Source organism: Penicillium maclennaniae, assembly GCF_028827695.1.
Source record: "Penicillium maclennaniae strain IBT 15551 chromosome Unknown utg000003l:1.0-5670915.0:1.0-5674809.0, whole genome shotgun sequence".
NCBI lineage: Eukaryota > Fungi > Ascomycota > Eurotiomycetes > Eurotiales > Aspergillaceae > Penicillium > Penicillium maclennaniae.
In genome coordinates, this window is record NW_026623215.1 from 4109016 (window position 1) to 4122951 (window position 13936).

Consider the following 13936-nt stretch of genomic DNA (forward strand, 5'->3'; position numbering starts at 1 on the left):
ACCATATATGTACTTTGCTTGAGCGGAAATATCGCTTCTCTCGAGAGACTCAGCCATCTTTCCAATCTCATAGAAGTGGATAATCTAGCAAATTACGCCGAGGGATAGCACGACATGTCCACCGAATAGAAAGACCATATTGAGAGCAATTTTGGTGATCATTCGAAACAATGAAGAGCGGAGGGTCAATCCAGACCCAGACTCCAGAATTATACAGAGTCTTCCCAGTAACTGCAGCGCGAGAGCAAGTACTCGAAAAAGAATATTTAAAGATGAATAACGCTCGAGCCCACTTCATAGTCATCCACATTTAATCCATCTCGATCTTCAAAGTCCCCGACCACACACAATGCTCCCGAAGGCCCTCCTCTGGTCCTTGCACACATTTCCATCTTGAATTCGTACTATGCGCCGTCACAACGGAATAGCCCTGAGCAGACCCATTCATCTGCTGCACGACCAGCGTAAAGAACTCGATATCACCAATGCCATAGCGAAAGCCGAACTCGAAGTGTCGGCGTTGACACTTGTAGGGTGCCAGGCCAGGTTGGGTGACACTACTTGTATTCCTAGAATCAGGGTTTAAGACGGTAGTCTGGCATTGGAAACTGTGAAGCGTTCTCACCAAGCTATATTGCAATCGTCAGTGATATCTCTGCTTGGATCGTGGATGGTGAATTGCAGCGTGGCTAGCGTAATGTTGGAGTAGTGATTTGCCGCCAAGTCTCTGATCTCAAGGCTTCGTGTTCGTTCAAGAGATAATGCGAAAGTGACTGTGACGGCGAGGAACTGGAGGGCCGCGAGGAGCTTCATCGTGCACAATATTCAATCCTAATGGTGGGGATATATCGATGAAGCCAGAAAACCTATGTAGCTTGGAAGAAAAGTCGATACGCACGATTTGGATTTATACCTATCGACTAGGAACAGAACACCAATATACTCAATTTATACTCCAGGTTTGCCTTTTGTCCGACCTCGGGATTTCTGCTCTTCTTTTCTACATGTTGTACGTACCACTGACGCACCTCCCAGCAGCACTTGTCTCGACAGTCCTTTCTAGGCCGAAACAGATACCGAGGTCTCAGGATACCGGCTTAAACCAAATCATACACCATCAAGGTCAGTGTTACATGTTACAAGATATGGCAGACTGGCGTTCTGTGTGATATCTATTGCAGAAAGATTATAAAGTACCAAGGTCGGAACGTGGCATGGTCTGTTGTACAGAGGAGTACAACGTCCGCGTCCCAGGTGGGATGTCTAGGGCAGAGACTGGGATTTGTGCGACTTTTGTACTTGCGCTTGCTACATAGGCTTGTTGCTAAGGTGTACTGTTACACTTTGTGTCTAGTTCAGGTGTGCTGTCATGGTGTTGTGGGCTGACGATGGGCGGACTTTGTGGCTGATGGACCGTTTCTGGGCCATACAATTAAGGAAAGTGATGATTCAAAAAAGAAAATCAAACTAAGTATAAGAAATTGGGATAGAGCTCGCGGCACTCCCTGCCCGTTCCAGTCTGGTGTCTTCGTCCCCCAATATAGGGCTTAGCGAGTGGCTGCATGAAGATCTTCGGCCTGACAATATTTTTTGGAATGGAGAGCTCGAGGATTAACCATCGACTTTGATCATTCTACTTAGGAATATGAGCCAGCTTCAAAGCGATCACAACAATCAAAGAGGATATTACATTCGATAGAGCCAGGAGATGCCGAACAATTACGTATTTCACGAAAGAGGAGGTCCATGGTGCTTTCCCATTGCCTACTGTATGATAATGAAACAATCAATGCCTCTAGCGTCGTGTACTACGAATCTGCTGATCCCCTACGGTGCCATCACCCAACTTGCATCGAATTCTTGTTCATAACTGACTAATGATTTTGCGACTTGATGAACGCGCCTTTGGATGGAATCCGGAGGAGACAGAAAGGACAAAGATAAACGAAATGAAATAAGCATAAGAGTGTTGCGGATCGTCCCAGCATTGGAGTCAAGCTGCAATGGCAGAACAGACTAATGACGAGCCCATGTTAATTGAGCCTTAGCTTTTCCTTCCACCAAGTTTTCTCTTATTCGGAAATCTGGGCCATATCGTCCAGGCCTTGGAGCACCGCGCTTCTCTAAGAAGCCAAAAGTGCAATGCAACCTTTTGAAGTGAGATTGAAGTGAGATGATCTGCTAGAGCCAAGGCATCTATTGCATCTCTCAGCTTCTTCGCCCGGAGCCACTCTTCTCATTCTTTGCCCTTGACAAGTCACTTATTGCTATTCCTCACTTTGTTACGGCGTCAATCTCCTGGCTTGACCGCCTAGCATCCTTCTCTCTCACAGCCGTTGCCTCGCGCTGGGGAAACACACCAGCATCTTCGCACGCATTATCTGGCCAACTCAAGCAAGTCGCCTCTGAAGTTGCCGCCATGGCCGAAACAAAACTACAAATCCTGTCAGATCTTCACTTGGAATCGCCTAGCGCATATGACGTTTTCCATGTTGAAGCTCAAGCACCGTACTTGGCCTTACTGGGCGATATCGGCTACATCAAGGACGATGGCTTTTTCCACTTCCTCCGGAAACAACTCGACAGTTTCCAGATCGTGTTCTTGGTTCTGGGGAACCACGAGCCATATCACACCGACTGGACGGAAGCCAAGTCAAAGATCGAGCGCTTCAAGGCGAGCGTAATGCCTCACGAATGTGGCGAGAAGCTTGGCCAGCTTGTTCTGCTCGATAAAACACGCTACGACCTTTCGCCAACTCTCAGCATCCTCGGATGCACCTTGTTCTCACGAGTGATACCAGAGCAGGAAGAGAGCGTCAGCTTCGGCCTCAATGATTTTTACTTTATCGGTGATTGGTCGATCGAAGCACATTGCGAAGCGCATCGTGCTGACCTTGACTGGCTCAACCACGAAATCAAGTCGATCTCGCTGTTGGAGCCTGAGCGCAAAATTGTTGTACTAACTCATTACTGTCCATTGACCAGTGATGAAGTTGTCAATCCCCTGCACAATAACAGCAAGATCTCCTCCGGTTTCATGACCGACTTGTCAAGTGAAGAGTGCTGGAATCGAGGCGCCGTGAGGCTCTGGGCTTTTGGCCATACGCACTTCAATTGCGACTTTCGGGATGCTGGCAATGGCATAAGAGTGATGTCTAATCAAAGAGGTTACTACTTTTCTCAGGCTACGGGGTTTGACTGCGCCAAAATCGTTGAAATTTAAGGTCTTCTGATATGGAATTCTACAGTCATGCCTCTTCCCCTGAAAAAGATGCTTGAAGCCAACCCTTAGACTTTAAGTCATGACGAAGCTTATCCCGACGAGGCCACGTGTCTGGGTCGCCATCTCTGAGAGCGCAATAAAACCCTTGACATTCTTCACTTAGGTCTTTTCCATCGAGCATATCCGTTCCGTCGATATATTCCAAGATATAGCACAGAATAGCCTGCCAGTAAAATGGTAAACAGTGCCGTGGTCTCGACAGTGCAAGAGAATCATAGCTTCGAAATGCTTCACAGCAGTTGGAATTTTAACGCACGAAAAATCTGGCGAGAACCGTCCATCGACCTCGGCCTAGGACTGATGGCGGGAGTCGAAGGTCTGAAGCGCTAATCATATCCTCGGAATCATTAAGACCAGAGGAATCAAAGTTCTCAAGTCTCCAAAGCATTTCGGATTTCCGGTACAAAGATATGATCATGTCTTGGTTGATGTGAAAGTGCTCTGACGGAATGGGTGCTAGACACCCGTAGACAAAAGGGCAGTTCACGCCCTCGGGACATAAAACATATCCTGCTCCTTCAAGGGCAGACGAGGCTGTTCCGATTTTATCATCGGGGATGACAAATCCCACGTCCTATGAATAGATAAGTAAATGTTTCATCAGCAGAAGAAAAGACACCGACGTTAATAATAGTTGGGACTCCATAAACAGTCAACAGATAGTTGCCCCATAGAAGATTTGGTACAGCAGCAAAACCCAGGATTTCACACAGACTCGCGACCAGCTTGTTGTCAACGATTGGGCCTCCACGGAGAGTAACAGTCATGGTAGCACAATTCAGGGAAGATGATGAATGTTGGGCAAAAGGACGAAGAAGCACGGGTTGTAAGAAGAAATGAAATTGCGCTGCTCAAGTAAGGATACAAGAGGAAAAACAACGAACATCGCGCAGGACAAACATCATAACAATGTTGATGACTACACCCTCACAACAAAGGAAAAGTACCAACGAAGATAGAAGCTGCCATTTCATGTTTATTTGATTTAGCCTCACTGCAGTCCAAATGCAGAACATCCTCGAACGGACACACCCTAGGGCATAAGAGAGACACATCCAACTTGCTACTTGCCATTTGGGTTGGGAAATCTTAATTTTCAGGCAGTATCTTGCGACCGTGACATATTGACGCAAAGGGCGGGCGAATTACTATGGACAAGTGCGCAAGGATATTATGCTCGTTTAGTGATGGGTCTCACTTAGAATGGCAATTGGCCTTCTGTACAATGACACGCCGGGTTGTTCCTCATGCATCTGAGCTATACGAGACATTCATCGTGGAGTCCATCCGAAATGCATTCATCCGACGGTGATGGGAAAAGGTAGAGATGCAAAGCAAGGAGCGGTACGCAATGCAGCGAAGAAAAAGAAAGATTGCCAAGACAAATACCGGGGCCACAGAACGAGGCTGGTGCTAGACGGAGAGTCCTATCTTTGCCTGTACGTGGGAGAGATTCGAAGAAAAGAAAAGCTTTTTGACTTGAAAAGGAGGGGTATAACCACGGAACATGCCACATTTATCACGCATTTAGACAAGGAATGGAGAAAGAGAGATGGGGTGAAAGGACGAGGGTCAGAAAAGAAATAGGAAAATAAAAAGCACCGGTATGAAGATACAGAAGACACAAAAGTCTAGCTGGCAAAATGAAGAACATGAGATGGATATGCAAAGTCAGGTGGGTTTAATTGATGAATGTGGCCCAGGATGAGAAATGGCAGCTGTGAAGATGATGCAAAAGGCCGCTGGCCATGGACCAACGAGCGGATCATTGCTGGTGTGCGCTGTGAGCATCAATAAGAGCTGTATTACCATGTTAGTATGAGTGCTCTGAGACTGATCTTTGAGGCTAACTTACTCTGAAGGGCAGACGATTGTCCCTGCCGCGTCTCACATGCGCACTGGAGGGTACTGCCATCCGAAAAGTCCAGAAGAATGCTGTTAGGCAATTCCTGCATGTCCTCGTCGGGCAGACAAGGGGTTCGAAACTCGGTAAGATGGTACCGCTTGGTCATGTTGCGAGCACTTGCATCATTGGTAGCGGGCGTGAGAACTACGTATCCGTTCTCGTCGATCCGCATGAACCGGCGCTTCCAAAGGAGAGTATCGGGGAATTGCACGTTGACTTCGCCGATGTCAATAGGCTCCGAGACATGAGTACGGGACGAAGATGCCGAGACCGTCCTAGTATTCATCGGACTGATGTCTTGCTCTTTCGCTGGCGGGCTGAGAGCGCCAATAATGCTGCGACGGGAAGTGGTTGTCATAGAAGACATGCGACGCATGATACGCGAGGCACGGGATGCCTTCTTCTCTTCGGTAGTAGGCGAGGTCGCATGAAGGTTGTCATCGGTCTTGGGGCGCGAGGATAGCGAGGGGCGGCCTACAGGGCGAGACGCTGAGGATGGCCGCATGTTTGACCCGGCAGATGAAATGGACGTGCTGCGGTCCTCTGACTGAGGAATAGACTCCGCCGGTTCACTGGAAGGTAAGGGCTCTTGGCTTGAGCCGTGCTGCACGGTCAAGGGACTAGCCTGGAGACCAAGAACGTCGGTCTCGGTGGGCTCGACACCATTAGATCCAGGAGAAGCACCGTTTTCACGGACAATGCGAGCCGTTACCGAGATGCTGGTGCGGCGCACGTTTGGGCTTGAATGCGAGTCTTGTCGGTTTAAGCTTGGTGCACGGGAATAGCTCTCAGGGCTTCCATAAGAGACAGATGCACGCTTGCGAAGGCTATCAAAAGACGAGGATGCGGAAGGCCCCGTCACAGTGTGGTTGCCGCTTGGAGGAGTGCCCTCCCGGCTCTGGAACTTTTCCAAAGCTTTGATACGACTCGAGATGCCAGAAGACACATTGACCTTCTTGGCCACAAGCAATGGAGTCGGGGGCCCGTTTTCAGTATACGAGCTTGACACAGATCTACCCATGGTAAACGGTTGCATGGCAGGAGAAGCCAGCGAATACGGGCTTGAAACGGTGCGAGAGCCTGGCCAGGACTGATCACCGGGGGGTCTTGACAGAGACTGGTCTGGCCTCCTGGACAGTAGCCGATCTCAGTTCTTCCATAAAGGAATCGTCGGATAGATTGTCGTCGTCTTCTGAGTGCTCAGGAGTGTGAACTTGAATCGGTTCCAGGTGGACCTTCCTTCTTTGGTCCAATGGGATGGGGTTAGTCTTTTCGACGGATGGTGCCTCAGGAAGAGCCTCAACCGTCGGGACCGGGTCAATCGAAACAAAGACAGGAGTAACCGACTGCTCGATCTCAGTGTTAAGGGGAACGCCTGCAGGTGACGTGTCTAGGCGAGGAGTGGACTCAGGGGCCTCTGCCGGACCGGTGACTACAATTGGGGCATCCAATGATTCGTTCTCCATCAACGGAACAATAGGTTGATGTGAAGGCGAAGTATTCTGGAGTTCTAGGTTCGGGGATGAGGTTTCTGTCGACTCCTTGTCAAGTGGATCCTCGAGATTGGCGCTAGGTGGGACTAGGTCACCCTTAGTCTCATTTTGGCCAGGAATTGCGGAGTCGGTATTCTCGGCGCGAGTTTCATCCTCAGAGACCGTCTGCAGCGTTTGGGACTGAACAGTATCCAGGGTAGTCTCACCGTGCTCGACAGGGAACGTATTATCGGCGCTAGGGTCGTTGTGAAATGCAGAACGTCTGCCCTCAAAGTCTACCATAGCCGGGGCTTCTGGCCTGAACACTGCAGCGGAAAGCATCTCTTCCTCCTGAGGCTCGGATTGAGGCTCAGGTTCAAGAGGTGGCACTGTCAGCTCAACTGGGTTCTCTTCTTGATCGTCTCGCGCAGTTTCCAGCCCCTGTGCCTCACGTCCAGGTACCAGGTTGATATTCTCCTTGTTCTCTTCGTTGGGGTTTACATTATCGATTTCTGCTTCCTGATCTTCTTCGATACTCTGCTTCTTCTTGGTCGCTTCCGCTCGTTTTGCCATCTGTTTCTTTCTTTGCTGTAGGGCCTTCATCAAGCGCTCTTTCTCTGGCGTCATCCCAGAGGAGGTTGACAATGCGCCCAACGACTTGGCGCCAGGTGACAATGGCGGTCTGGAAATTGGGATGTTCGGGGGAGGAACCAAGAGCGGGGGGGATCGGGGGTGCTCGACTAATTGGTTTGGACGCAAAGGAGCTTCCTTGAGATCGGGGACGAGGGGCGTCAACATTCGGTCTTCGTAATGAAGACGAGCGCATGCCGGAGGGAAGTGAGGCGACGGGGCGTTGATCGGCGTTCCTTGACGTCCCAGAAGTACGAGGCCTTCCAGTAGAGTCGACAGAGGGACGAGGTCCCAACTTGACCTTGGGCTGAATTCCGGCGGCTCGTTCGAGATCTTGCAAGGAAGGTCGGGCAGATTGAGTCGACATTCGCGCTTCTTCTGACGGCCGTGGGAACTCATCTAAGATAGTGCGGTATTTGGAACGTTCGGAGCCGGATTCGGGGGGACTTGGGAGACATGGTGCTGCGCGATTCGCTGGGGCTACCAATTGACGGTGCTCGGGAACTGGCTCGAGAGGGCGGGGGTCGGAGGTCAGGCGAGGACAGTTCTATAGGTGAAGCCGTTGGTGGTACGACAGTAGACTCTGACTTTAGGCTGCCGGAGCTCTGCGTTGTCTCAGTGATCGGCGGAGGAAGCTGTGTCTGCTCCTGCTCTGGCCCCTGCTCCTTTTTTCTTCCTTTGTTCCACTTTCCTCGGCATCTTCGGTTATTTCCATCAATCGACGGCGCCGCAAAGAGCCCGATGAAGAGGTTATCGATCCGGAAGCTGTGTGCAGGAGACATGCGGACGATAGAGCGCTCTCATTGAGCTCGGATGCCTGAGTCAGGGTGAGTACGGTGTCATTCGGGGTAAACTTGTCGAGGACGGATTGAAATTGAACGTTGCTTCGAGCTGTGGTAATAGAGGCCTTACTGTTAGCGGCAGAGTCCAGATCATCCCCACCACTCGAAGTACACACCTTGGATGAGGCGCGATAGCCCCTCAGGCATGTATCTTAAGATGACCTTTCGCCGTCGATACTGCAGAAAGCCATACAACGGCGAGATCTCCTCGTAGTTGTCTATGGCATTGCGTACCTCGGGCACCCCGCCGGTGCCGCGATCAAGCAGAGCTACTTCATCCCTAGCGGTGTAGTGTAGAAGGATCCTGCGGGCATGTTAGTCGCGCGATCAGCACAGCGCGGTGTAAGGGGACCGAGAACTCACCATCCACCGGCGTCAGCCAGAGCACTCTGGTAGGCTTCAACCACGGTGGGATTATCTAGCCCATTGAGAGACATGGCGGGCACCGCATGGAGAAGGGCCGGAGGAGCGACCTGGGTTGGGTGAGGCAAGGAGGGGGAGGTCTGGACACCGGGTCGATAGAACGACCGAGCGTAGATGGAGCCCGGATAATCGGGCCAGGGTCTTGTCCTGAGATCGTTCGACAGGAATACTCCTAACAGGAGTTTAATGGGCCGCAGGCACGAACCGCTGGCTCAGGGGTACCCGATTCCATTCGTTGGAGGACTCCACTCGCGGCTATCCCAATTCAAGCCGCCCATCTGACACGCCGGGTCCTGCTCTTTATAGCTCTAGCATAAGTACGAGGTCGCACCAGGGCAAGTCACATACTTCCAGCCATCTTATCTAGTTAGGTCTATGGGAGGGGGCGCCATTCCGGAATGTTTGTGATCTCATAGGTCTCGGATCTAGCCCCTGACACGCGTGTACGTGGGGAGTTCTACAGTTGACTTATGCAGAATACGACCTCACATCAAGGAAACTTGGAATGGCCTAGGACTACGGACTGGGAACGTCCCGACGTCCAACATCCAGCTGGAAATCTTTGACTGACTACGGGAAATCGGTTCGGAATCTCCTGGCATATAGGTCGAGTTCGAGGCGACGCCGGTCCCCGCCCAGAAAACATGGACGCTCGGCGACCCCCGAAGGCGGGGGAGCCGTCACGGTACATTCATATATCTTGGACATTCCCTGGATTCTCGAACTTGAGTCCAGAGACCATCTGAACCATGTCCGGCCTACCAAGCCTCGCATCACTGCCCCAGCAGCCCCAGGAAACCCAGCTGCGGGTATTGGACACCTTATTCGAACCGTCGCCCGAGCTGCACCAGTTGATGACGCCGGTTCTGGCCGGCCAGAGCTTCACCTCTTACGCCTCGCTGATCGATGCCGTGGGCGGTCGCATGTCCGCCCTTTCCGCCGTCAATTCGCCCACCGACCGGAATGTACTATTCGGCATCCTGGGTTCACATCCCCGGCTCGGTCGGGCCCCCGCCAACCCCGAACATCTCAGCGAGTTGAGCAAGAAGGAACAGGCGCAATTGAATGACGGCGCAGAGGAACAAGCGGAGAAGTTACGCGCATTGAATGCGGAATATGAGGCCCAATTCCCCGGACTGCGATTTGTGTACGTGCACCGAACCCCACGCCTATCCTTGCTCCTTTCTGACCGCGATAAGCACATTTGTCAACGGCCGCACCCGAGATGTCATCATGGAAGAAATGCGCCAGCGCATTGATCGGGCCGACACTGAGCGCGAAATCACTGAGACGATCCAGGTATGAGAGATGCGATTTCCTGACCAGCTTGCAGTCGGCTACTGGGACTAATATGACTTAGGCCATGTGCGACATTGCGAAGGATCGCGTGCGCAAACTGCAGGCGCGCATTTAAACCGACGGATGACTGATAATCTATAACCTATGGACCCATATGTATATACCAAGACCCTCGGGGAAGAGTCTAGCACACCAAAATGGTATCTCTTAGCGATGCTTGATGGCCATTGAGTGTCCTATAGTAGACGGCGCAAAAGTAGGGTCTGCTCCACCCGTAAACCCCGGATGCCGATTTGATGTCATTCACTCCGGCCGTTGCCGCTTCAGCCTCTCGGATCCTTCTTCTTTTTCCGTCCTGAGACATGGCTCAAGGAGTCCGTTGTATATCTATCATCTCCTCTTTTCCTCGTCAGCGACTTGGGCGCGCGTGATATGGAGGTCAGCGATTTGCCACGGGCGTCGACATTTCCCGCGATCGGCGACGAAACTAAATTCGCGCCGCCCAGATCCTCCACTTTGCCTGGTAAGTGCATTGTGATATGACTGCGTGTTGGCGATGAGCGCATCAAGAATGGGCTGACAGTCATAGCTCCGGTCAATTTGAATGCTGCGTCAGGGTCCAGCAACAGCGATGGACAGCGAAATTCGTACCGGTCTGCGCCCATTGGAGGCCCTCTGGTCAAAAACTCTACACACGAGACGCGCACCGAAGCCAGCGCCATCGACCCACTCTCACAGGTAAGGCTGACGCCTCCGATTGGGAAAGCCGAATTGCGGCTGAGACGATGGACATGAATTGCTGAGACTGACATGTGGTAGCATATAATTCAACGCACGAATACCCATAAATCCATCCCCATCAAGTTATTGGGTCAAGCATCGTTCGAGGCCGAGGCGGGCAATTCGGAGGGCCCATACGAGCATAGCACGGCTCGCGGCGATGCATCGCTGATATCGAAGGGTAAAGAAAAGAAGTAAGTCCATTGTGCCCCGCCTGTGGTCCCTGGTCGACTATAAAATGTCATGGACGAGGGCCTCAGCGACCATCCCGGCTGACTCTTCTTTGCATCTCCCACAGGAAAGGGGTTTCTTTCTTCAGTCGAATTATTGGCACTAAGAAAAAGGACGTTCACACAGCGGCAGAAGATGAGCTCTCAGATGCAGAGACGAGCCGCATGTCTATCGATATCTCACACCCGATCGGTTTCATTCCTCGACATCCTGCGCCACCTCGGTACTTGAGGATCCGCGTACATCATAAGAAAGATAAGAAGTTTCATCGTGTTTTCCTGGCCCAAACGTTGGAGGGCACAGGGCCGTTGCCAAAGGCGGAGCGACGAACGTCAACCTCCACCCATAACGATGGAGAGGCCACAGGGAGAGCCATTTGGGCGGTGGAGTTCTCCAAGGACGGCAAATATCTGGCCGCCGCCGGCCAGGATAGAAAAGTCAGGATATGGGCAACTATTACTACACCTGATGAACGAGAGGCGGCGATGCGAAATATAAAAGACGCAGCCACGGAGGATCAAGATGTTCCAGAGCTTAAGGCTCCCGTGTTTGGACCGAAGCCCATCCAGGTCTTTGAAGGCCACGAGGGTAGTATTTTGGACCTGAGCTGGAGTAAAGTATGCATGAATACAAGTACAAATCAAGAATACAGGCTGATCACTGGAACAGAACAACTTTCTCCTTTCCTCATCTATGGACAAGACTGTTCGACTATGGCATGCGAGTCGACCGGAATGTCTATGCTGCTTTCAGCACAGTGACTTTGTCACTTCAATCCAGTTCCACCCCAAGGACGACAGGTTCTTTTTGGCTGGGTCGCTCGACACAAAGCTGCGCTTATGGAGCATTCCTGATAAAAGTGTCGCATACGTTACAAGCGTTCCCGACATGATCACTGCAGTTAGCTTCACACCCGATGGCAAGTACTCATTGGCGGGATGTTTGAACGGGTTGCTCAATATTTATGACACTGAGGGTCTCAAAGTATCGGGACAAATCCACGTTCGATCGGCGCGAGGACGCAACTCCAAAGGCAACAAAATCACGGGGATCGATACGATGACGATGCCGCATGATATCCATGGCGATATAAAATTGCTAGTCACAACTAATGATTCCCGCATTCGACTCTATAACTTCCAGGATCGAACTTTGCAGGCTAAGTTCCGCGGCAATGAGAATACCTGCAGCCAGATTCGGGCGACTTTTACCGACGATGGCAAGCATGTCATTTGTGGCAGTGAGGATCGCAAGGCATACGTTTGGCCAATCGGCTCTGTTGAAAAGGATGGAGATGCGCGGGCAGTCGAAGTCTTCGAGACCCAAGGCGCCATCGTAACTGTGGCCATTACGGCACCTACCGCGACTAAACAAGCCCTGGGATTATCCGACGATCCAATCTATGACATTTGTAACCCGCCACCGGTCGCTCTCGTGAGTCCAGAAGCATCTGCAAAGCCGGCAGACTCTTCACGGGATATGGAGAGCGTGCACAAGCGAACTCCGTCCGCACCGCGCTTGTCTATGGTCAGCAAAATGGCGCAGGAGTCCCCCTCGTACCTGTCCCGGTCGACCCACCCTGACGGGAATATCATCGTTATCGCCGACTACTCTGGAAAGATTAAGATTCTCAGACAAGATTGTGCGTATCAGAAGCGCAAGCACGAGAATTGGCATGATAGTTCAACCTTCTCACGACGAATCCTCCGGCGTTCCACTTCCGGCCGCCGTAGCGTCGCCTCCTCGACCGGAAAGGAGTCGACTCTCAAGACACCCTCTGAGCGAATTATTTCATGGCGCAATTCAGTCGTCCGCCATGGCCGCCCTAGCATGGACGCTTCTCGCGCCGGGCTTCGTAGCCGCAGTCCATCACCACACCGAAAAACGCCAGCTTTCCGACTCTCCTCCTCTCGACCTTCAAGTCTAGCGCCCAACGAATCTTTTTCCGCTTTCACATCACCACCCTCGTCTCCAAAGCAACCTTTTGCTTACCCCAATACAAGCGAACAATCAAGAGAGCAAGCAAGAGAGCAGGACGCTCGCACCATGCCTTGTCGTGACGCAGATCCAAGACAGCTGCCTGCATCGTCAGCCGACATTGTAGCCAGCGGCAAAGACAAAGACAATCCGCTGTGGCTACAGGGAGACCACAGCTACGCGTTTTGGAACAAGATCACACACGAGGCTATGGCAATAAAACAGCGCAATGCGAAAGATCTCCTCAGCCCGAATTCCATCCTTGATCGCCGGCTGAGTGCGACTGGTAGCGTGCTCAGTAGTGACTATGGCTCATCAACTGGAGGCTCGGCGGAAGAGGATATTCTTAAGTGCGAGAATTGTCGTGGAACAAACTTCCGTGGTGTCAAAGGACGAGATGGGAAGCAGAAGTTGATCTGCGTTCAGTGCGATCGAACGGTTGCTTAGTATGTTTGCCCCCTCCCTTTTGTGCAATGATTTATGGGTTGATGAACTTTTATGCCTTTCGTTTTGCCATTTGATTTGGGGCTTTGGTTTTGGCAGTGTTATATTGTGGCATTCTCGGAGAGTTAAAGGTTTCTTTCTTCTGTACAGGATGTTTGTCATGGCAGGAGCATGTATCTCTACGCAGAGCAAAATTCTCTGCTCGACTCTTGTACAAAATTACAATGTAAAACTAGTGAATGAGAATGTGAATACGCAGGTGGTTACTTCATTGATAGTATGACCGTGGTGATTAGTACTATAGTGCGGCTAAGGAGAGGCTTTCCTAGCTGAGATGAGAAGGCGTTTCAGAGCATTCGTGTGGATCCAATGCTTAGTCCAGACAAGACGGCGAAAGCAGTGATTAAAAGCAGCTTATGTGAGTAACTGCGCAAAATGCGAAATGATCATCGTAATAGTTGTGCTGTCTAGATCAGAGAGTAGCCGATGCCAAGACATTTAGGAAAAGTCCGTTGATAAACGCGAGTGTTCGCACCCCGGACTTCCCTAACCCACCTCCCACCTGTTTCAATTCCTCATTTTCAACAAGATAGACCCGGACCTTCTATCTTACTTCTTTCAATCATCGATAATTCTCCAAAGAACACCT

The 13936-nt window shown here is 51.2% G+C and overlaps 6 protein-coding genes across 6 annotated transcripts; 2 read left to right on the forward strand and 4 right to left on the reverse strand.

Moving 5' to 3' along the window:
* Positions 1-310: 310 nt before the first annotated feature.
* Positions 311-813, reverse strand: N7477_003652 (uncharacterized protein; the record flags this gene model as incomplete). Its single annotated transcript, XM_056965315.1, has 2 exons — positions 311-569; positions 626-813. The coding sequence occupies 2 exons, from the start codon at positions 811-813 to the stop codon at positions 311-313; spliced, it is 447 nt and encodes a 148-aa protein (XP_056825268.1).
* A 1606-nt stretch (positions 814-2419) lies between these two features.
* Positions 2420-3223, forward strand: N7477_003653 (uncharacterized protein; the record flags this gene model as incomplete). The annotated part of the gene is made up of 1 exon (XM_056965316.1): positions 2420-3223. The coding sequence occupies one exon, from the start codon at positions 2420-2422 to the stop codon at positions 3221-3223; it is 804 nt and encodes a 267-aa protein (XP_056825269.1).
* Positions 3224-3530: 307 nt separating this feature from the next.
* Positions 3531-4050, reverse strand: N7477_003654 (uncharacterized protein; the record flags this gene model as incomplete). The annotated part of the gene is made up of 2 exons (XM_056965317.1): positions 3531-3857; positions 3907-4050. 2 exons carry the CDS (start codon positions 4048-4050, stop codon positions 3531-3533), a joined length of 471 nt encoding a protein of 156 aa, XP_056825270.1.
* Positions 4051-5048: 998 nt separating this feature from the next.
* Positions 5049-7690, reverse strand: N7477_003655 (uncharacterized protein; the record flags this gene model as incomplete). Its single annotated transcript, XM_056965318.1, has 3 exons — positions 5049-5083; positions 5139-6202; positions 6288-7690. 3 exons carry the CDS (start codon positions 7688-7690, stop codon positions 5049-5051), a joined length of 2502 nt encoding a protein of 833 aa, XP_056825271.1.
* Positions 7691-7880: 190 nt separating this feature from the next.
* N7477_003656 (uncharacterized protein) lies at positions 7881-8788 on the reverse strand (the record flags this gene model as incomplete). The annotated part of the gene is made up of 4 exons (XM_056965319.1): positions 7881-8182; positions 8250-8437; positions 8497-8636; positions 8762-8788. 4 exons carry the CDS (start codon positions 8786-8788, stop codon positions 7881-7883), a joined length of 657 nt encoding a protein of 218 aa, XP_056825272.1.
* Positions 8789-9305: 517 nt separating this feature from the next.
* On the forward strand, positions 9306-13290 carry N7477_003657 (Oxo-4-hydroxy-4-carboxy-5-ureidoimidazoline decarboxylase; the record flags this gene model as incomplete). Its single annotated transcript, XM_056965320.1, has 8 exons — positions 9306-9703; positions 9756-9855; positions 9917-9943; positions 10183-10378; positions 10445-10593; positions 10675-10829; positions 10934-11483; positions 11536-13290. The coding sequence occupies 8 exons, from the start codon at positions 9306-9308 to the stop codon at positions 13288-13290; spliced, it is 3330 nt and encodes a 1109-aa protein (XP_056825273.1).
* Positions 13291-13936: the final 646 nt, after the last annotated feature.